The 21,349-nt window shown below is 38.3% G+C and overlaps 1 protein-coding gene and 1 long non-coding RNA gene across 3 annotated transcripts; both read right to left on the reverse strand.

Annotated features, from left to right (window-relative positions):
• Nucleotides 1–1,346: 1,346 nt before the first annotated feature.
• On the reverse strand, nucleotides 1,347–6,212 carry LOC146572912 (uncharacterized). Of its 2 annotated transcripts, none has more exons than XR_014892935.1 (3): nucleotides 5,759–6,212; nucleotides 5,316–5,412; nucleotides 1,347–3,049 (listed from the first exon to the last, which is right to left on the reverse strand). It is a non-coding gene; the product is annotated as an uncharacterized LOC146572912 (long non-coding RNA). The 2 variants fall into 2 exon arrangements; XR_014892934.1 differs by having other exon boundaries at nucleotides 5,745–6,212.
• Nucleotides 6,213–6,572: 360 nt separating this feature from the next.
• On the reverse strand, nucleotides 6,573–13,698 carry LOC146572913 (uncharacterized). The gene is made up of 8 exons (XM_085278700.1): nucleotides 13,623–13,698; nucleotides 13,061–13,128; nucleotides 11,356–11,427; nucleotides 10,307–10,371; nucleotides 9,179–10,171; nucleotides 8,935–9,096; nucleotides 8,730–8,825; nucleotides 6,573–8,443 (listed from the first exon to the last, which is right to left on the reverse strand). The coding sequence occupies exons 5-8, from the start codon at nucleotides 10,154–10,156 to the stop codon at nucleotides 8,135–8,137; spliced, it is 1,545 nt and encodes a 514-aa protein (XP_085134826.1). The 5' UTR covers nucleotides 10,157–10,171; nucleotides 10,307–10,371; nucleotides 11,356–11,427; nucleotides 13,061–13,128; nucleotides 13,623–13,698; the 3' UTR covers nucleotides 6,573–8,134.
• Nucleotides 13,699–21,349: the final 7,651 nt, after the last annotated feature.

Here is a 21,349-nt window from a genome sequence, read left to right on the forward strand (position 1 = left end):
GTTGCACGAACAACAGTGTCTAATGGCAAAATGGCAGACTTCGAGTGATGATAGGCAAATTATCTGCTGGTGATGATGGAGATGAAGTGGCTGGGTTGAACTTTTCTTAACTTGAATACCAGTGATTGAAATGACTAACAGTGAAAGTGAAGGATATCTTTAATTTTAATATGATGGCTTGCAAATAGATTACAGGCTTGCCTGGGCAACCGCAGCCTGGAATTTTTGGCAGCAATAATCCCTCAGCTACAAAGCAACAGGAAACAAATGAATCACCACCTGTGTGGCTGCTCCTTCAATGTCAAGGTTGACATTGTGGTTAGGCAATTAGTGGTTACGGCATAGTTAGGAAAATTATTATCACTGTAAAGTCATTTAAAGTCATAAAAAAGATAATTGTTTAAGTGTGTCAATCAACAGAGAGGCTGTGCAGACACTTTGCTCCTCATCAGCTTAAAAAAAAACATATGTGATATGCAAATTACAAATATGCAAATAAGGTCTCACATTTTACACAATACTCTCCTGTAACTGTGGTAACCATTTCTTTGCTTGTCACAAACCACACACAGTATTACTTATGTATTATCTGTGTATGTGGGCATGCAGCATGAACCAGACTTGGTTTCTCAGCATAATACACTGTAAAACCTGACCAGTTAAGTTAACTCAAATGATTTGGGGAAACCGATTGCACCAATTGATTCAAGTTTTATAACTTAAACAGTTTTGGGTTATTTAAGTACTTTATTAGAGTCCCGAGAACCCAAAGCAAATATGATAATGTAACTCAAATGCATTATGTTTATTTACTCATTGTTTTTAGTATGTTTTAACTTAAACCATTAAATTTGTTGTACTAAGATGCTGTATTTATTCAAACTTATTTAAAGTGTTACATGCTCATATTCAAATTAAGTTAAATTAACTTAAATAGTTGTATTTAAACAACTTAATCCATTTGGGGAAACCGATTGCACCAAATGGTTCAAGTACTATTAACACAAAACCAAGCTATCGTTCTTTCCAATCAGTTTTTATTAACTTTAACTGCAGAGAAAATACAGAATGAATACAACCATACTTTGAGTCATAACCTATGACTGCTAAAGCCATTATCAAACAAACAAATAATTAGGCATTTTAAAACTTGCGCTTTTAGGGAATTTTGAATGTTTTTTTTAGCATTTTGAAAATCAATTAAATATACAAAACACAAATTTAGGTGTACATCATATAAAAAACAATAGTCTAGAGGCAATTAGAGCCATAACAATCACAATTTTAAGTAACATTTAGTATAATAATGAAATCAGATGCACTACAGCAATGCAACTATACACTCTAATAAGTAAAACATTGGTTCAAATAAAAAAAACATGTTAACGTTTTCCACTAGAATTTTTGAGTTAAGCCAACTTCTGGCAGAATAACATTAATTCAAAGCAATATTTTTGAGTATGGTGAAGTAGCTTTTTTGGCCACAATTAAAAACATTCTTAAGTAAAATTAACTTAATAATTTTCGACTAGAACACAAAAATTTAAGTTGATCCAACGTGAATTTTATGTATAGTGATGTTACTTTTTGGCCACAAAAAAAAAAAAACACATTCTGAGTAACATGAACTTAATAATTGTCAACAAATACACAGGAATTTAAGTTGATCCAAGATTATATTTATGTATGGTGAAGTAACTTTTTGATCAAAATGAAACACATTTATAATTAAAATGAACTTAACTGTCGGCATAAATAGTATTTATGTTGGTCAAATATGATATTTTGGTTACAGTGTAGTAATTTTTTGGTCCCACAGGAGATTCTATAAGGGTATTTACCTGTTTCCCAGCAGGCTAATTCGCTCCAAAATACAACCTTGATCATTTGGCTGTGTCTTATAACCATGACTACCGCGTAGGCAGGCTCATGCATGGTGGTGCCTGCCCACAAAGAAGTCAAGGTTCTAAGACCTTAGAAACTTGTCGATCACTTTTTTCCCCAAACGAACGTCAGCCTTAACATGGGCTGTGTGTGCGCTTGTGTCATGAACTTCAGAAAAAAGAAATGGATGTTGTGTGTATTTGTTTGAATGCGGCAGATGTGATGCCAAATACCTGGACATCAGCTAAGGGACTCGTACCTGGTGCTCAGAAAGAATAGAAATTCAGACAGATGTATTCAAATGAGTTAGACCCATTTAATTACAATAACAAACATCACAATTCTTTAACGTGCATGCGAAGTGCAAGATTTGTGGGCTTCAGTTTCCTAGAACACAAATTGCCCGCTGAAACTTAAGGAACTGTGTATTAAAATTGTAATAAAACCTACTACTTGAATCCTCTTTTTTTTACTTTAACATGTGACAGTGAATCAAAACAAAAGATGACAGGCTGCTATACATTAAATGCACTAATTTAAACATAAAATGAGCAAAGCTTCTTTCATTCAACTTTGTCAGCACTCTTACAAAGTATTCTTGATTCTCTTCCATATTTGACTTTTCACCCTCAAGATTAAGGCCAGCTAAAGAGGGCATTACACAAACTTTAAAACACACCAATACCCTCAGAACACAGGTCATGGGAGAAATTAAACGCATTCCTTAAAAATGTGCAAATAACAGCATTTAAGACACAGCAAACCATTAACTCAGAAGACTTAAGAACAGCGCTTTAAAATTTAGTAAAACACAATGAAGTAGTGCCAGAAATGCAGGAATAAGGTTTTTGTGAAACTCACTCACGAATGGTCTATCAAGTCTGCTCTAGAAAATACCAAACTAAAGATTCATTACTTTAGAGCTGGCTTTTTGTCCATCAAGCTCAAGGCATAGCTTTTGAAATACCTCAAAGGTAAATTTCAGCTGCTTGGGATAGGTAAGGTTCAGAGCGTAGATTACTCCCATCATCAAAGCACAGGATCTGGCAACATCAATCCTCTCCAGGATCTTGGATCCCTCAACGATGATGGTTGGAGGCCCATCACCAATGATAGCAATCTTCATGATTTGCATTGCAAGGTCTGCGTTGAGCTCCTCCTCATCCTTGTAGGAGAAATTAAATGTTAGGATGTATAAAATACATAGCTCAAGCACTTCAGGATGACGTGCATAAGGGAATGAACTACTACAGGTAGGAAAATAAGCTAAAACAGGTTGTCTTTTGTGTTTTTCAGTGATTTTACTTTGTCATTCTGTAATTTTTAAAAGCTAAATTAAACCATAATCCAACGTTTAAAATAAAAAATGTCATGTTTTTCACAGTTTTGTTTTTCCACTTTGAAAAGAAAATCAAATAAATCATTTTTAAGGGTTATTCCACTTCTAAGTGAAATTTTATCTATTGCCATATTGCCACAGTTAGAAAGTGAGAAACAAGCCTTTTGTAAACAGCACACTAATTCTCCTGATCCGGAAGCAATCCATTTGCTTTAGCAGAGCACAAACAATGGAAGGGAATAGCAGGTGCTAGCATGTTGTGTGCAAAAGTGATTAAAATGACTAACAAAAATGAAAACAGTAATGAAAACAAATATTTCTTGGGAGCTCAGTAATCATGTTCACGGCAAATGAAAAGTGCAAAAGTAACACGGAAGATTTGCAGAAGCTGATTTAGACTTGAGACTACATTGCAGTTACGACAAACACCGCTGTAAACATCCACTGCATGGTGCATGGATATAACGCAACAGTTGGAAAAGCCTCCAGCTTCCATAAACAAACACACACAGCCACTACTATACAAGCATGGTAAGCTGCAGTAACAATGGATGGGTCTTTGATTTGTTGAAGAAATATTGCACAAATAGCATGTTGGTTTATAGACACTGGTCGGCAGTGGCTTCAACTGCTGTGTTATAACCATGTGGAGGCTTACAGCAGTGCTTTGTCGTAATGTAGTCCCAAGTCTAAATCGGCTCCTGAAAATCCTTCATGTCAATTCATACTTTTCATTTGCAGTCAGCATGATTGTTGAGCTCCCCAGGAATACTTGGTATCATTATTGAGTGATTTTAATCACTTTTGCACACAAAATGCTAGTACCTGCCATTCACTTCCATTGTTTATGCTCTGCTAAAGCTGCTGCCAGATCAGGAAAATGACTGCGCTGGCTACAAAATTTTTTATCCTGTGTGTTTATGTTGCACCTTATCACGGAAACAGGTTTCTATTCAGCAAATTATGTTCAATGACAATGGCAATAAACATCTTCGGATTGTAATTCTGAAATGCTTTTTTCTCACTTATACATGGCAATAGACATATCTTCACTTAGGGTTGGAATGTCCCTTAACTCATTCAGTGCCAGCCACTCTCAGATTTCATACCCCCCTCAGTGCCAGAGATATTTAGCTTTTTTACTGATTTTGAAGGCTCACAGAATATTTTGTTCTATGACTATGTGAATTCTGAAACCACCATGACAAAAATGAGTCTCTCTTCTTTCAGCAGCAAAAAAAAAATGTTTCTACCTCTGTTATTTAGAAATCTGCAGTAGAAAAGAGAAACTTTCATGACAAAACACCTGTTTCTGGATCAAAAGCGCTTTGTGTAAATAGGTTTTTCTAGCAGATCAGTGACTTTGATGTAAATATTTCGTGTTTCAATGATTCATGCAACATCTCAACTATGTTTTACTACTATGAAGTAAAAAAATCACCTGTAAAAATGTACTTTTGGCAGATTATTTTTTGTATAAAAATAGTTGTTTATAGACAATTTCAACATTTGAAAAATATATAAGAAAAAAGCGACTGATTTATGATTCAGAGAGTCTGTGTGTGTGTGTTACTCCCGCACAAGTGAGTGCGCGACTTAGTCTGTTCACCCCCCACCCGGCCATCGGTTCGTCTATCAACAATTTCTGTGTGTTTTATGCAGCAAATCGTTCATTATTCTGGTCCCTGCTGCCTTCAGAAGTTTCTAACAGGAGATACTGGTCAGATAAATCCGGTTCATGTTCACTGGAATCGCTAGAAAAACCATGACATCAGGCTGCAGACACCTCAAGCTCGAAATGACGAGCTGGATCAAAAATCGCGCCACAATACTCGTTCTCAGTAGAGCCGACTGTCACGCTGGTGGGATTTTATCCATGTAATCAACTCCACCACCTTCTCAATTCAATAAAAAGCTCAAGAGGCGTCTATGGCACTGAGCGTTCGGATTCATTTTGACGTCTAAAGACGTCTATGGCACTGAATGACTTAAATACTCAACCCTGAACAGAAAATCCAATGAACAAAACACAAAGACCCAACAGAGACATGCATTCAAAACTAAACAAAAAATTAAAAACCAACTCAAGTACTTGCGCTGTATTGTTTGAAAAGATCCTCCTCCTTCTCTCCAAGATAGACTATGAGGCAGCGAATAGCAATTTCTCTGCGCTTTTCAACTGTGTTGTCCTGATTGATAGAAAAAAATAGAAGGTGTTCAAAATACTCTTTTTCAGTGGAAAATGTGCCCACATTACAGAACTGGCAACAGAAACTGAGTATTTCAGAGGTTCTCATTGTTGAGTGAGTTGAGTGTTTCCTTGATCTGTGTGATTTTAGGCTACCCCATGACTTAAATGAACAAAAACAATCTAGGTAAGGACATGGCAGAGGCTGTACACTGGGGATATGGCGTAACCTATAATGTTTCATCAGCTCTTCCTTAGTGGAGGTTGCAAATTTACAGATTTTGCAAGGCCAATCCATACTTCATGATTCTGAATTACTCAATTCAAGCTTACTTGTTAAAGCTTACTTCAGAAGGTCCCTTGGTATTCGATACCAGGAGAAGATGATGGTTTGAGCCTTTGTCCTGGCAAGAAACACAGCAAAGTAACTGAATATTTCGGTGAGATTCCCACTTTCTTTAGAAGGCTGACCACGTCTTAACTGGAACCCCTAGATCTGCAACGCCAGGACAGTGTATAACACCAGAAAGTTGTGCCTGCACAAAAATACAAAAGATGGTATTTTCAACTTCACCTGTGAGTCTTCAATACAGTGAATAAGTTTCACCTGTCAAAGCTGTGTGAGCTAGAACCAAACATTCAAAACTACATAGACCTGAATACACTGGGTGCTGGAAGGCCTAACGTGGCTTTCCATAGATCAAATATACATAGAGGTGACATGGACTGGGCCAGTCTGTTGGAGCGTGTATCCCCAACGACCGCGATCTTGGAGGGGTCTCCACTCGCCCCCAGTGCATGTATTTCTACTGAGGAATGTGTTAACTCAAAAAATAAATAAATAAATAAATAAATAAAATAAAATTTTATATATATATATATATATATATATATATATATATATATATATAGTTTTTTTTTATCAACAAAAGCAAACATAAGGTGTGGCATGACAGGACAGAATCATTTCTGACAGTAAATACGAAAAAAAACCCAAACTTTTTTATACACAAGCTACAATGTCAATAATCCCACTTGATCTGTTTTCATTTCATTCTCCAAAACCAAATTGGAATCAATGCTGAGTCAGCAGCTATGGTCATTTTTGTGCACCCTAGTGTTGCAAAAACTGGCATACTACTGAAACCATATGTGGGATTATTGACCTTTCTTGCCTTATCTGTTTGGAAAAATATTTAAACATTTTCCTTATTTACCATGGGTGAATACATTCCTCAGTAGAAAAAATGCACTGGTGGCGAATGGGGACCCAACCAAGATGGCGGCCCGCTATTGATTTTTTTCTTACTTTCAACCTTTATTGAGGCATATCAATGTTACAGCCAGTGCCAATGCACGTCGCCTCTACGTCTCTACAAAACACGGAAAGTACCCAAAAATTAGGGACAGCTAACTAGCCTACCATATGCGGCACAGTGCACTTAAGTCTGGTCTTTTACCTGTGAAAATAGGCCGAGCAGCCGGTGAAGAACCGCTCTTAGCGGTCAACAGACACACCGGACTAATGGCGACCGCACTTCCTGCGCAGAAGCCAATGGGGTTGAACTTCACCCCGTAACGTTACGAAAATTTAGAAGCGTTTCTTAACAATTACTAACATAAAATGCTTCCCTTCAAAAAATAAATTTCACATTTCAAAAATAAAATCACAGTGAACACAACTTAGCTTGGCTAGCTACGTTAGCATAGTAGTTTGCGCCGGGGCGAACAACGTCCGCTATCTTTTAAAAATTATAAGACAATTACAGTGGTCTGCATTAGAGTAACGTCAGTGTTAAATTTTCCAAAAAGAGCCCAACAATTTATGCTATCGCGGAATTAGCTGCTGTGTGTATATTAAAACACACAAACGCGGGGGCAAGCTAAGATGTATGTTATGTATGTTACGTCGTTGTTTTAAAGTAAACTAACAAAATCCAGAGCGACTGCAGATATGTGTAATTTCGCATAAAATTACTCACCGTTCGCGACGAACACAGCTCTTGATAAACCTTGAACACGTGCTGTTGAATATGTCCGCTTGTGTAGAAGAAGGGAACTATGAGCTGTTTACACGTCATCAAGTTGTATTTTACATCGACAGAACTTAAAATTATATTGTTTTTTGATTAAAAGAAGATTTTAAATTCAGACAAATCACGATTATATATTGAGTAAAGAGGCATAATTTATGTGTCACCCGAACTCAATAAAATAAAAATTTTAATTAGGAAGTCTAACAGTATTTATGAACTTGATTTTTCATTTCACAACAACATATATATGTAAGTAATGACTAAAGATCCCATTAATTACTTTTTAGAGTGTAGAAAACAGCTGAACTAACAAAAAATATTCTCAAAAGTATTTGTGGCTTCTCAACAGTTTTGCCCAGACCTCGAATCAAGTAAACTGGCACTCATCACACAATTAAAAAAATAAAGCTTGAAAGTATACTGTACACATTGACTAATTATCAGTTATCTTCCAAAAGATTTCCATGTAACTAAAAGGTGTTTTTAGAAATAAGCTTAAGATTACACACTATGTAAAGATTTTTTTCAATCACAAACAAAACGTCAAATATGGATTGTCTCCTTATTCTTAGCTTTCTCCACATTGCTTTTTAGAAAGCTAATTACCCTGAACAAATAAAACTATTGAAGCCATTCACAGATAACTGAAAAAGCATGACTATACTGACAGTGAAAAACAAACATCATCTACACAAGCTCATTTTTTAGTGTCTGCAATTTTGGTTTTAGTTGCTTTCTCTCATCGTCTAGCTTCAGCAACACTACTTGAATGAACTCAAAAAAGCCAGTACACTTCTCAGGATAGCTCAGATGCAGAGCATAGATTAGCCCAAACAAACACACCAGAGCATCAGTCCATGAGTGATGAGTCATAACAACCTGATCTTCAAGTACTATGAACACTTGGCGTGGTGAGAAAGGAACTCCTCCAGGCACCTCCTCTTCATCGACATCAGCAACCAGAGCAATTGTGGCTTCATAGAACTCAATTTCCTCCTATAATACACAGTGCACAATTATTCATCTGTAATACCTCTGTTAAAAGTATAAATACAAATGGTCAAGCACCTTTCTTCAGTTTTTCAAATTCTATATATCATAACATGTTTTAAATTGACAGTGAAGGTTCATTTTTCATTCATCCAGTCAAATCAAGGATGAAAGAAGTTTATAAGTCATTCAACTTCATGTCTTCAACTTTCAACCCAAGTCCAGATGACTTATAAACTCCTTTCAACCTTTTTTAAATTCAAATGTGCAAATTATTGTAATACCCAAGTACCTTGCATGTTTTGAAAATCTCTGAAGAATCCTCCTTGAGGTACATTGGTAGGCCGGCCAGAGCTGCTGTTCTAGTTGCATAGATGTCGTTTTTGTCCTAAAAACAAAATAAATAAATAAATAAAATAAAGATATATATATATATATATAAACATAACAATGGCAACTGCCAAGCAAGCAGAATAATAATTAGTATTTTTAAATACCTGTTTTCCATATGCCAACAAAAGCTGCTCCATCCTTTCACCGACCTGTCCAGTTTTCCTCTTTTTGTAAAGTCCAATCAGCTGAGGAGCATAATCATCCAGTGCAGCATAAAACACATGTGGCAGATTCTGATTGGTGATCCGATGAAATTCAAAGTAGAGCTGAGGAGAATTCCAAAAATATTATAAGCAAAACACAGCATACTATATGAACAGCAAATGTTATATACGTAGTTGTACTTACCTGTGTCTCATGAAAGAGTGCTGGCCATCTGTCCTTGAGCTCTGATACAGGAGGAGAAGTGGTGACAATCTCTTCACGCCGGAGGGCAAAAGTGCGCATCATATGCTGATGAATGAGAGGGATGTCTCTTTCTGCTGAGGTCTTCTTGAACTCCTCTACCATCTCAAGTCTTCTGGTTTCCAGAGACTCCCTTGTTTCTCCAAAAGGATAAGAAGGAAGGAAGTTGACCTCACCTCTCCTAGGTCTTTTAATATTGGCCCTTGGTGAAGCTCCATCTGGGTTTGTTCTGCTGCGCTTTCCAGCATTCACAGCAACATCCATGATGCCAGCTTTAGCCAACTTCTTTCTTTGGTTTCCCATTTTATATCTCAGGCTATTCTTCCACCCTTCCCACCCAGTGTCAGAATTCCTCTCTTTCAGACAGGGGTGTTTTCTAACTAAAGCTTCTGCAGCCTTGCCAATTTGTGTTGTACTAGGGTATGCTTTTAGTTTGTAGATTTCTTCCCCCATTGTCTCAAGTATGTTGTGTTTTTGATCTCGTGTCAGCGTAATTACTTTCCCATTTTTATCAAATGCTGCATTACCCTCTCTTAATACATGTTCCACTTCATAAGAAAATGGCGGAACAATAAAAACTTCTGGCCATCTACTAATACGTTCTGGTGAATCTATGGTATCAGTGCTATCAGTCTGAAGGATTGTGTCATCAGTGCTCGTTGAAATCTGGTCCAGCTCAACTAACCTGACAACTTTAACAGATGCTATAGCTGGCAGGTCTTCTATTTTAACCAAATTACACAAGGCATTATCAAAATCTGGGTCATGAAACTGAAGCCGAAAGTCAAAATTAAAATTTAGCCTACATTTGATCTCATCTATGAGGGCTTGCACACTGTTTGGACGAGATGGCAAAGTAAGTTTTTCAGCATTATCCTTATCAAGGATGACCCTTAGCTTCAATATTCCTGTTGCCTCCATCTGAATTTGTTATTTCTGTAACAGACAGGTTTCACATATTATAGTGGCATTTTAATGCATGTTTGTGTTTACAGTTATTTACAAAATATTAATTGTGCAAAAATATAAAAACATTTATGTGAATACAAAAAAACTGAATAGATGAATTACCTTTGCATTGGTTCAGAAATTGGTGGAATCAGCTGATGTCTCAGTTCTGTTTCTTTAGTCAGACACTGGAATGAAATGGTTTGTTGTTAGAATGAGTTCATTTGCTATCTTGTAAGCAACATGCGGCATGTGGTCAGACAGTTGGCACAGAGATTTTACACTGTGACGGAGACCCCTCTGTTGATTCTCTGCTACTTCATATGAACGCAAGTGCTCAACGTAATAAGTGTCATAGTCTTTCAAGAGAAAATAAATGTTGTTTCTGATGAGCAGTACATTAAGAATCTCTTTGAACTCTGGCAATGCAGCATAAGCACCTGTGCATACAAACATGCCAATTGCAAAGTTTGTGCCATTAATTGTAACCTTTTTTGTTGCATATATTGTGTCACTGTCAGCAATACCTGAAATAAATAATTGTGTATCTGCAGGTAATGATGAAATGTACAAAGACTCCATTTTGGATGTTTGCACAGGTGGTTTGAAAAACGTTGATGAGGACAAATAAAATGCCATCATGCTTTGATGTCTCTCTGCCAAAGTTTTTAGTATATTTTTGTAGTTGTGAGTGTCATGAACTATTTTTTTGAAAACCTTATGCTTTCCCTCAAATCTCATTGTCCAAAGATGAACTAAGGGACCAAAGCACTTTATTAAATGTGGGTAATGCTCGATGTAATGATGCTTTGGCCTGAATCGAACATTAGGAAACACTTCCTGAAAGAGTTGTCTGTGATCTAATATTTTACAGGCCATGTACTGAATGGTCTCGTCACTAAAAGTATGAGACATGGCAAGCTGAACTACGTCCTTTAAATCCATTAGCACTTCCCAAAAAGTGTCTCTTTCTGGAACTTTGGAGCCAATGAGAAGAGGCAACAGTCTAAGAAGGGCATGATTTTCATGCCCGTTCCCACCAATGGTCCCTCGCCTGGCAAAATTTGAGGGTATTGGATGAGGGCGATCAACTTTGTCAGAATGTTGGTAGGGAAAGCGCAGAATTGCTCTGTTTAAGTCTTCTAAGGTAAAATATCTCTTAGAAATCAAACCTTTTAAACAATGTGCCAACTCCACAGGAACGACACCTTCAAACAGGTCGTGTAGGAGGTCAGGTGGGAAGCCTGTGACAGGATGGAAGAAAGAGAGATGGTCAGAAAGAACACAGGGGTTTTTAACACCATAGTTTTCCTCAATGTCATCATTCTGAAGCTCTTGCACAAGATTATCATGAGCATCTTTTGTTCTCATTACATAATTCCCTGTAACAGCATTTTCTGTTTGCATTTCTGTTTGGGTGGCATGACAAAACCTACAGAAATATGTAGACCTGAAACTCTCATTGAAACCAGCAAGTCCATGGGCAGCAAGGTTGTCTGCCACAACAGAGTAGACAGTGCCTTTAAGACATTCACCAAGAGTCTCAATGTAGACACCTACTTCTTCAAGAGTTTTCAGATCATTTAAGAGTGGTGACAACATTTCCTTAAACCCAAACTGGCGTACATCATTGGAATTGCACAGCAGAGCAAGCTGAGTGCAGTGTAGAGCAGAACGAGATTTAACTGGAAAGTTTGCCAGTGTCCAATAAACTGCAAAGACTTTATGTATTTTCTTTGAGGTACCAAGTGGGTTTGCGATTTCAAAATCATCCACATAAAGTATCATTGACAATTTCTGTCCCTCTTGTGACAGTAGAACATTTTCCTGGTAGTAGGATCCATCACAAAATGACATGAAATGTCCAGGAATCTGTGTGGGTGCTTGTTTAATTTCTTCAAGCACATCATTTTTTTTCAACAACAATTGCAAAGATGTGAGAATAGGCACATACATATAAGTGTGCTTTGACGATTCAATTAAATACTCCACAGGTTTGACATATGGAAAATTTGCTTCGTAATATGATTTCCTCCTCTTTGCTGTAGATAGTGGTCCTTCAGATGTGACACATTTATGTAAAACATTACTATCAGAAACTGCCTGACAAATCTCATCCACCAGTTTGTCCGTATATGTACAGTTGTGCTTTTTCAGTATATCTACAACTGATTTTCTAACCAGAGGTACTGATAACAAAAACAACTGATCAATATGCTCAATAATCTCCTGTGTTGCTCTCTGGGACACATGGAGAATGGTCTGCATTTTCAAGAAAAATCCAGCCAGATTGTATTGCAACTGCTCTTCTAAACCCTCAATTCCACTGATTTCACTGGTGGATGCCACTTGATTGTCATCTGATGACTCTATTGAATCAAGTTGCATGTCATCTTTTTGTTCTACATTTATAACACTTTGCACAATGCCTTCATTGTAACTTGTTGAATTTTGGTGGTCTCTGCATTTGTGGGCATTGAAGGTTGTGTATACATTGGTTTTAAAATTGCAGTTCTTGAAAGGACATGGAACAGTTTCTTTTCGTTTTAAATGCCCCCTCAGATGGATAAACATTTGGCTTTCAATAAATGGCTGCTTAAAATTACACACAGGGCAACAAAATCCATATTTATTCAAATCTAGATAAGAACCGTCTTTTCTTTGTGTGGGAGTGTGCATTCTTGACATGTGTATCTTTAATGAATTAAATGTACTAAATGTACACATGCATGTGTTGTAGAGACAGGGTAAGGGTGAAATTGTGGAGTACTGACCATGGTTGAGCCGATAATGCTTCAACAACATGACTTTTATGGCAGTAGAAAAACTACACAACTTGCAATTCCACATTTTGATGCCAAATCGTTTTAAAATCACCTTTACTGGCTGTCTTTAGTGCAGTGCTGGATGATCTCTCGCATGCTACTGCTCCTTCAATCGTCAGACTGTAATAACACAAAAGCCATGAGGACAGAATGCTAGCAGAACAGTTTTTACTTTTAGACTTTTACTTCACTTAAAAACAGTCAACCTGGATAACACAAGCTTTGAAAACAGTAACTACAGTTCATTTTCAATTCTGGTTGGTCAACTACACTAAATGTTATAAAATAATAAAGCAATTTTACATAAGTGAAGTACACAATAGGCTAACCCTTGGAAAGTACAGAGTCAGAAACGTTTAGGTTTGGTGCAGTGCAGCTTTGAAAAGGTAAATTATTTCACGACTAAAATGCCACTAACCATCATACTTTAAATTTGTGAAGGTGAACTTGTCCAGTAAACTCTTAAAATGAACACTAAATAAATCTTCTACTATTTTCACTGTGTCAAAAGTAGGCTACATTTGAACTTGATAAAGTTCAGAGTCAGAAAAGCCTAAACACTGATTTTACCAAAAGTTTTGTGCCATGCAGTTTGCAAAAATTAGACTACTTACCAACTATTTGATTGAAACAAGCCACCAACCGTTAATTTTTTAAATTGTGAAAGCAGACTCCATACAGCGCTAGGCGGGAATTGTGTGCTGGCAAGCTAAGTTACGAGCTACTACAACAAAGTATGATAAATTACAACAAAGTACAACTAAAACAAAGCAGTTTGATAAATGTACGTTTTGTATGCTAGAAGTAAGCATTAACAAAAAAACATAAAAATAACGTTTATCTTGTACTTTCCACTCTTGCAAAATTTCTCTTGACGAGACTTGTGTCTCATGGCCACAAGTCCAGGCAAAACGCTGGGGGCGGGGCTGTGGATGATGACTAATACAAATGAATTAACACTACTTAAACAGTTTAAAGCAACAGTACTTAAAACATTACAAAAACATCATGTGTACTTATTACAATAAAGTTATTATAACATATGTATACTTTTGGGTCTACCTAACACACTTCATGAAAGTTACTTTAACTATTTTTCAGAACTGAGTAAGAACAACTTACTTCTTTTAGTAAGATGCACTGTTGGGTTTTACAGTGTAGCTATTTTTGCTCAGCATCTCTGTATTGTAGATGTACAGCAACTGTCTCTGCTGTGCCTCTGGAACCACAGCTGTCTTGGTTGCCAGGGCCCTGGGGGGTTGTTAAAGAAGCATCTCTGGGGAAACTGGAGACTGGGCTGAGAAGGTGGGAAGACAGGATCTCAAAGAGGTTAGAGATCCTTCAAAAGGAGAACAGACAAGTAGAAGAGCCAGAAAAAACACAAGACAAATGGGAATTATGCTATTTTGTTGTAAATGGTTATTGAAAAGCAGGAAAAATATATATAAGTACTTACATTTTATAGCTGACAAAAAACATGGAGGCCAGGTTTTTAAGCAGAGCTTGATGCTTTATGTAGTCCTAGCATTTAAGGTTTTACTGACCCCTTAGTGCCCTCTTAGACCACTCCCAACATTATCCATTTGCACAGTCCTTTATTATAAGCATACACAGCTTTTTGCCTAGTTTCTGTTTCCATTCCAGGCTACTGATTTCTTTAGTTTCGTTTGTTTTTTTTGTGAATAAGTGAATAAAAGCTCTTTGGTCACAATTCTCACATTTCTTATTTCCCTTAAATAAAGTGTGGCATTTCAAGCAAACAGTATATTATGTGGTAAAGTCATGGTAAAGCGCTACAAATTGTATCAATTTAGGTTTGTACATATAGCATTGGCCAGTCTCTTAAAAGTACCATATTGTACCACTTCATACATTCAAGTTTCACCACAAAATACCACATAGATGGGTTGTTGTTTTTTTACCATGTCTACATACACCTGAGAAATGTACTCAGATGCAGGATTTCATCTTGTCCAAATAATTTCATGATTAACACTTGGTTTTCTGCACTATGAAGATGGTTCACTTCTCACAAGAGAATATTGCCTTGGTAACTTGTGCTGTAGACCTAACCTACTTCAGAACAGGTTAAATCTCAGATTAAAGATCAGCAAATATGAAATCACCATCTACTGACCAGTCAGTTTTCAGAACGTAGCACCAGCATTCCTGAAAGAGTCAGATCTCTGTGGGCAGATAGATGGAGAGTCTAAAGTCTAAATTTAAAGAGTCTAAATTTAATAGCATTTAAAGTCTGTCTTTCCTGCATGATGATCACTAATCAATATAGATTTTTAGGTGTACCTTGTTACTTTATAGTTTTTTTAATGGCACTCAGCAATTTTATTGTTCTAAAAACATTAATAAATCATCCTAAAACAGAGCAAATTTTTGTAATTGTTGAACTTATATCAAATGTGTACATAGACCAAGTCTGAGTTCGTGTTTTGTATTTATTCTTTACTCTAAGACTGTTAAACACAACCGAGGCTGAAGCAGGAATGACACCTAAAACTGTTTTTTAAACATTAATTTAATTAAACATCCATCCGATTCTCCTGTGTCTTAATGAGAGAGTGGTGAAAAGTCTGTAAAGTTAAACATTCTGCATTTTTGCAGGCTTTTTTCTAACTTCAAATTAATATAGTAATGTTCATTTAGTGCTTATAATTCTAAACTGCTGCACAGTATTTTTCCATAATGCCACTGTTTTTATGTGACAGCTGTGTTACTTTCTCTCTGTATTATACGTTTTGCCTTTTCATATTTTTCCCCATCATAAAATAAGCCACTCTGTTATCAATACGCTTATCCATATTTTTGTGATGCTGCCATTGCCATCCCTTTCATGGGAATGCACAGGGGAAACCCTGGGTTAATTTACCTAGTTGATAGCTGGCTTTGTGTGACCGCTTGTCCTGACTGCTGATGCTGAGATAAGAGAATCCAGATAACAGAAAGGCACCCTGGGTACGTTGAACTTGTTTGGTAGTACAGGATCCTGAAACAGTTACAGTAGTTTCAGCGTCCATAACTAAATCAAACTGGGAAGACTGCCATAGCAACAGCAACCATCGGGAGGAGCAGAGGTCATCGTGCAGGCTACACGGATGAGAGACTCTGTGGTTTCTAACTTTATCTGAGAGTGATCGTTTTACTTTTGAATACAACTGAATTCTGAGCACAGTTGCTGTTTTTTGCCAGACTGTATCAGAAAATGTTGTGGTTACAAAAAACAAATTTTTTACTTTTACATAGTTTGCAAATTACAGCTGATGAACATATACATCCAGCGTCATGGAAAAACATATCTCTATGTGTACACAGACAAGTGATATCATGTATTTTCCCAACTGCACATCTTAACTAACTCTAGGTTTACTGCCTGAATCTCATTAAATCTTGTTTTTGTGATAGTCGATGATGAGTCGGACCTGGGTCTTTTGTGTGAGTGGCAAAAAGATTTATGTCACCTTCAACCTTTAAATGTGGATTTTTTTTTCATCTTTTGAAAGTAGAAATAATTAATTACATATATATAAACACTGATTAGCACACATCACATAAAAAATGCAAAATCATTTTCAGGAACACGCATGCACGGACACACACACACACGCATGCACACAAGTGTTGGGTAAGTTACTCTAAATTAGTAGTTACATTAGTTACATTACTAGTTACTTCTATCAAAAGTAACTCAGTTACTTCAAGTTACTCGTTACTTTCAGAGTAACTAGTTACAAGGGAAAGTAACTTTGGTTTTACTCAGAATTCTCTTGTTAACGTGTTGCTTCCGTAACTGGATACCCAGCAAGATTGCCAGTCTTCTAGCTTGCTTACTTGCCACAAGTGCACTGTGCCACCTACCAATAGAAAGGAAAAAATAATGTGCACATTTCCACGAGAGAAATCCCACGCCTGATTCTATCCTAGCCTGCTTTTTACATCCAACACCAAAATTGCAGTCGTGGTGCTTTCGATTGTACTCAGAACTCGGAAATTCTGCCTTCTGAATAGAAAGATGTAGACCAGACTGAAGATGAGCTGCATACAGAACTGGACTGGGACAAAAAAATCGTCGCGGGCATTATAGGAAAAATCATAAAGCCTTTGAATGAAAATAAACACTGTTGTGACAGCGATGTACACTGTTCTGATGGTATATATGTATCAATCTATCAATTGTTTGTTGCAAGACTTAGAAAAGGTTGCTACTTAGAAAAGTATCCTGGTGTTATTTGTCTCTCAGAAACAGTTCATAACTTCCCTTCAACTCATTCATGTTACCTAAAAGGTAAACCTGTTTCTCCATCACAGCTCTGATGGTTCAGTAAGGACATCTCCTGGTTTCGTCTTCGTGTTTCCCTCTCATCACATAACCAAACCGATATCATGACCAGCAGCTTTACAGCTGTGGCTCCAGCCAACATCAGCTGATAGTAGAAATTAATATTAAATAAATTCTAACAACAGCTGATCAAGCTTAAAAGTGCTGCTGTTGTTTACCGCGACATCCGCTGGTTTCCTCTTTCTGACGCAAAGTGGGGGATAAATAAACAAGAGAGAAAAGCCGATCAGCTGATCATTGATCAGTTTCATGATTAAAGTAGCAACAGGAGAGAGAGGGGAGAGAATGAGAGAAGAAGAGGCAGCTGTGCAGCAAAGACAGAATAAATCCAGCTTTGTGTCTTTTTCATTGTAGCTGAAGTCCGGGACAAACTGTTCCTTTTCACCTCAATACGAAACGCGTAATATTTTCTCTGAATACGAGACGATTCCGTTTTTTACGGGACGGTTGGAAACTCTAATAATTAACCTTATGAACAAAATAAAGTCCCACAACTTAGACATTCACATTACTCACACTCTCATTACACATACATATAGGATCTTGGGGGTGGGCACGATACACGGAATCCAAAGTACCATCAGGGTGTACACCCCACCCCTGGCGTCGTTGCCCACCTCTCAATGTTAAATACACGTAGACATTGAGGGCCAGCAGGAGGGACCATGCGCTTACCTGCTGCTCTCTGGCAGGTAGCTCCATGCCCTCCTGGGTTTTAAATGCACCTTAGAACACACATGCATCAACACTACAATGAGCGGGTGGAGGGAGGTTTGGAGTCTTCTCTCACCCCCATTCTCTGCGACCTGCTGGAGCGGGGGGGCTAGGAGGAGGAGTTGGCTGTCCGACTGCGGTCTGGAGTGTGGGGCCTCCCTGCTGCTGCGGAGTCGGGGCAGTCTGCCTCCCCCCACCGCAGGGAAAAGGGTAACACCACCTGGGTCTGGGTGCAGTTCCCCCCCTCCAGGGGCAAGGGTACCTAGACCCGGGGCTTAGAGTACGCTTGGGGAGTGTGATCGTGTGTACAGCGTCTCTTTATGTCTGTCTCCACGTTGGTTGAGTGTGGAGTAAGTGTATATGAGAGCATGAGGGTGGGAATGGATGTTTGTATATGTGTGTGCCTGTATTTCTGTGTCTATATGTCAGGTTGGGTGTCAGGCGCCACCTCTCTGGGGACATCTTAGGCCCTCCAAGGTATGGAGGCCTAACTCCCCCTACCACCACTTCCCCTGCCAGTGGCGGACTCCCTCAGACATCGGTGCGTTGGTGGTTCTTTGTGTCCGGGGATGGGCGTCCAGGAGCAAACCGGCTCACTCCTTGGCGGCCGCTTATCGGGGCCTGGAGCCTGGGGCTTGCTCGGGCCACTTCGGAGGTGGGGTGCCCCCGGCCTCTCGGCCTGGGGCTCGGTCACTCAGGCACGGCTGGCTGCCGGCGGAGCTCACGGGCGCGTCACTGCAACTCCCCCTGGCTTCTGCTCCGCGGCTGCTGAGTGAGCCCTCATCTGGGACTCTCCTCAGCTCTTTCTGGGACAGTGGCGCGGCTGCCCCTCTGTTGGTCTTCCTTGGTCTCTTGTGTTCTGGGGGCCTCTGGATGTCTGGAGTTTTGATCTCCTCCATACCTGCTTCATGCCCTGGAGGACGGGGCTGTGGCCCCCCCACACCCTCTAGCAGATCATTACATGAAGGAACCTTTTAAAAAAAAAAAAACCAAGCGCGTCCATGCTCACAGGTGTACACACGGGTGATCACACCCACAAACTACACCCTTTTTGGCTCCTACCTCAAAGCACACTGTGTTCTGTTGATCTTATGTGCTGCACAATAATGTTTAATATTTAGTATTTACTGTCATATTCCCATATATCATTGTGATGTTGTTTATTCTATTACTCTTGTTCTCTTCTGCTTGTTTTCTTTTTTCTTTCTCAGCAGGTGATCCAGGTGATTGATATATGCATTTTTTTTCTTTTTTTCTTCTTTTTTTTCTTTTTCTGCTCATTCTGTTGGTTTTTGGTTTTTGCCCTTCTCCCCCGTCCCTCTTCTCAGCTGTTTCTCTTTCCCTCTTTCTTTCTCCCCTTCTTTCCCCCAGTCATGTCTGTCCCATATTCAGTAAGTGAAAATAAAATAAACAATAAAAGGTGAATCAAATGGACCATTATGGCAAGGCTGGGATGGTCAATTTGGTAAAGTAAATCCGTTGGGCATCTTTCTTTGCCTTTAGACAACAATTCTGATGGCAAAAGAGCCAAACGGGACAGGCAAAAAAAAAAAAAAAAAAGAGAATAAAACATGCTCATGTGTTGTAAAAAAAAAAAAAAAATGAACAAAATAAAGTTCAACATCAGTAACATAGCACTCACCCAGCTGTATGGAAACTCCGTCATGCTAGCTAGTACGCAGTACGAAAAAGACAGCATAACGAAAATAAACTCCACCTAAACTTGGTTCATATCTGACCCAGATGGACTGCAGGTTATAACTTCTTACCTGAAGTTCAGTTCACCTGACGCTCGGACCAGCGGCCGCTTCGGGTCTCTCCTCTTGCCTCCCTTTTCCTTCATCCACCTGCTGGCCTCCACCACTTGCTAATGTTATTGAATCTGTGGAAGCTCCGCGATAGCCACCACACGAAGTAACGAATAACGAGCCTATCTAAATCCCAGTAACGATTAACGCGTTCCTGATTTTGGCATAATAACTAGTTACCGTGCTCGTTACCACAATAATAACGTAGTTACTGTAATGCGTTACTTAATAACGTGTTAGTCCCAACACTGATGCACACACACAAGAAAATTAAAGTCCAGACACAAAAATAAATAAATAGATTAGAGATCGTAACCATTTCATGAACTTGCATGAAAGAGTGCTGAATATGTACTATAAATATACAAATAAATAAAGTAATCAGCCTTCAAAAGTAGTTTAATTAATGCTACTGATTCTACATATTTGCAGCTTAGGCAAATGAACAAGATAGGCCAATACATCTGTGCGTGTGCATGTATGTCACTATCCTTCTTTAACATTGTTAGTGAATCTAGCAAGTGCGGAAGAAGGAGGTGGCAGTGGGTGACAAGAGACACAGTGTTGATATAATTAAAAACTAATTTTGAGGGTTATTACTTTTTCATCTGATTTCATCTAAATATGGCAGGTTGTTGCCGAGGGAGAGTGTAAAAAATATAGAGACAGGAAAAAAAGAGGTGGAAAGTGAAAATAGAGAGATGACAACAGAGACTGAGAGTCTCCATGTAATAATTAAAACTCCCTTTGAAGGCTATCCTTTGAAGGGTTCTTTTCCTCAACTTCCAGCACTGCACAGCTAAAAAGCTCTTCCCTTTAAAGTTCTAATGTTGATGATGATCTCAGACCCTTCCAGTTGTGGTACAAAATGTGTGTTTTGACAGTTTGTTTGTGAAAGAAAATTAGCTTGTTGCTCCCTGGCAGGATAGCCACTGAATTATCTAATTCCTCCCTTTGAAGTCTTGGAAGAAGGCCTTTGTTTGTGTTGGGGTTGGGGAGGGAGGAATCATAGCTGTCAGCCCCCTGGGAGACCAAGGGTGGAGCATATTTGGTTCCTGCCTTGGCACTTTAATCAATTTATTAATTATCCACAATTATACTGTTAATTAGGAGGTTATGGTGATTTGATGAGTTGTGATTGTTGTCTTTCTCAAGGTTCAAGGTTCTTTATTTGTCACATGCATAGTTATACAAGTATAACACACAGTGAAATGTAGCCTGACACGCTCCTCGACATGTGCAAAAATGGGGGGGGGGGGGGGTGTAGAGGAAGAACATTATATATATATATACATACATATAGTATATACACTGGGTGAATGTGCAGTAGTAGCAGCAAGCAGGTGAATTCTGTACATTAATATGAATAGACATCTGACTATTTTACAGGATAGACAATATAAACATATTTAAAGTTAAAGGAATTGAAATGTACATTGTGCCTTGGTTTAGAGTGTCTGGAAGAGAG

Source organism: Mchenga conophoros, linkage group LG6, assembly GCF_057382185.1.
Source record: "Mchenga conophoros isolate Kocher_MC1m ecotype Shallow Benthic linkage group LG6, M_conophoros_male_GT1.1, whole genome shotgun sequence".
Classification (NCBI taxonomy): Eukaryota; Metazoa; Chordata; class Actinopteri; order Cichliformes; family Cichlidae; genus Mchenga; species Mchenga conophoros.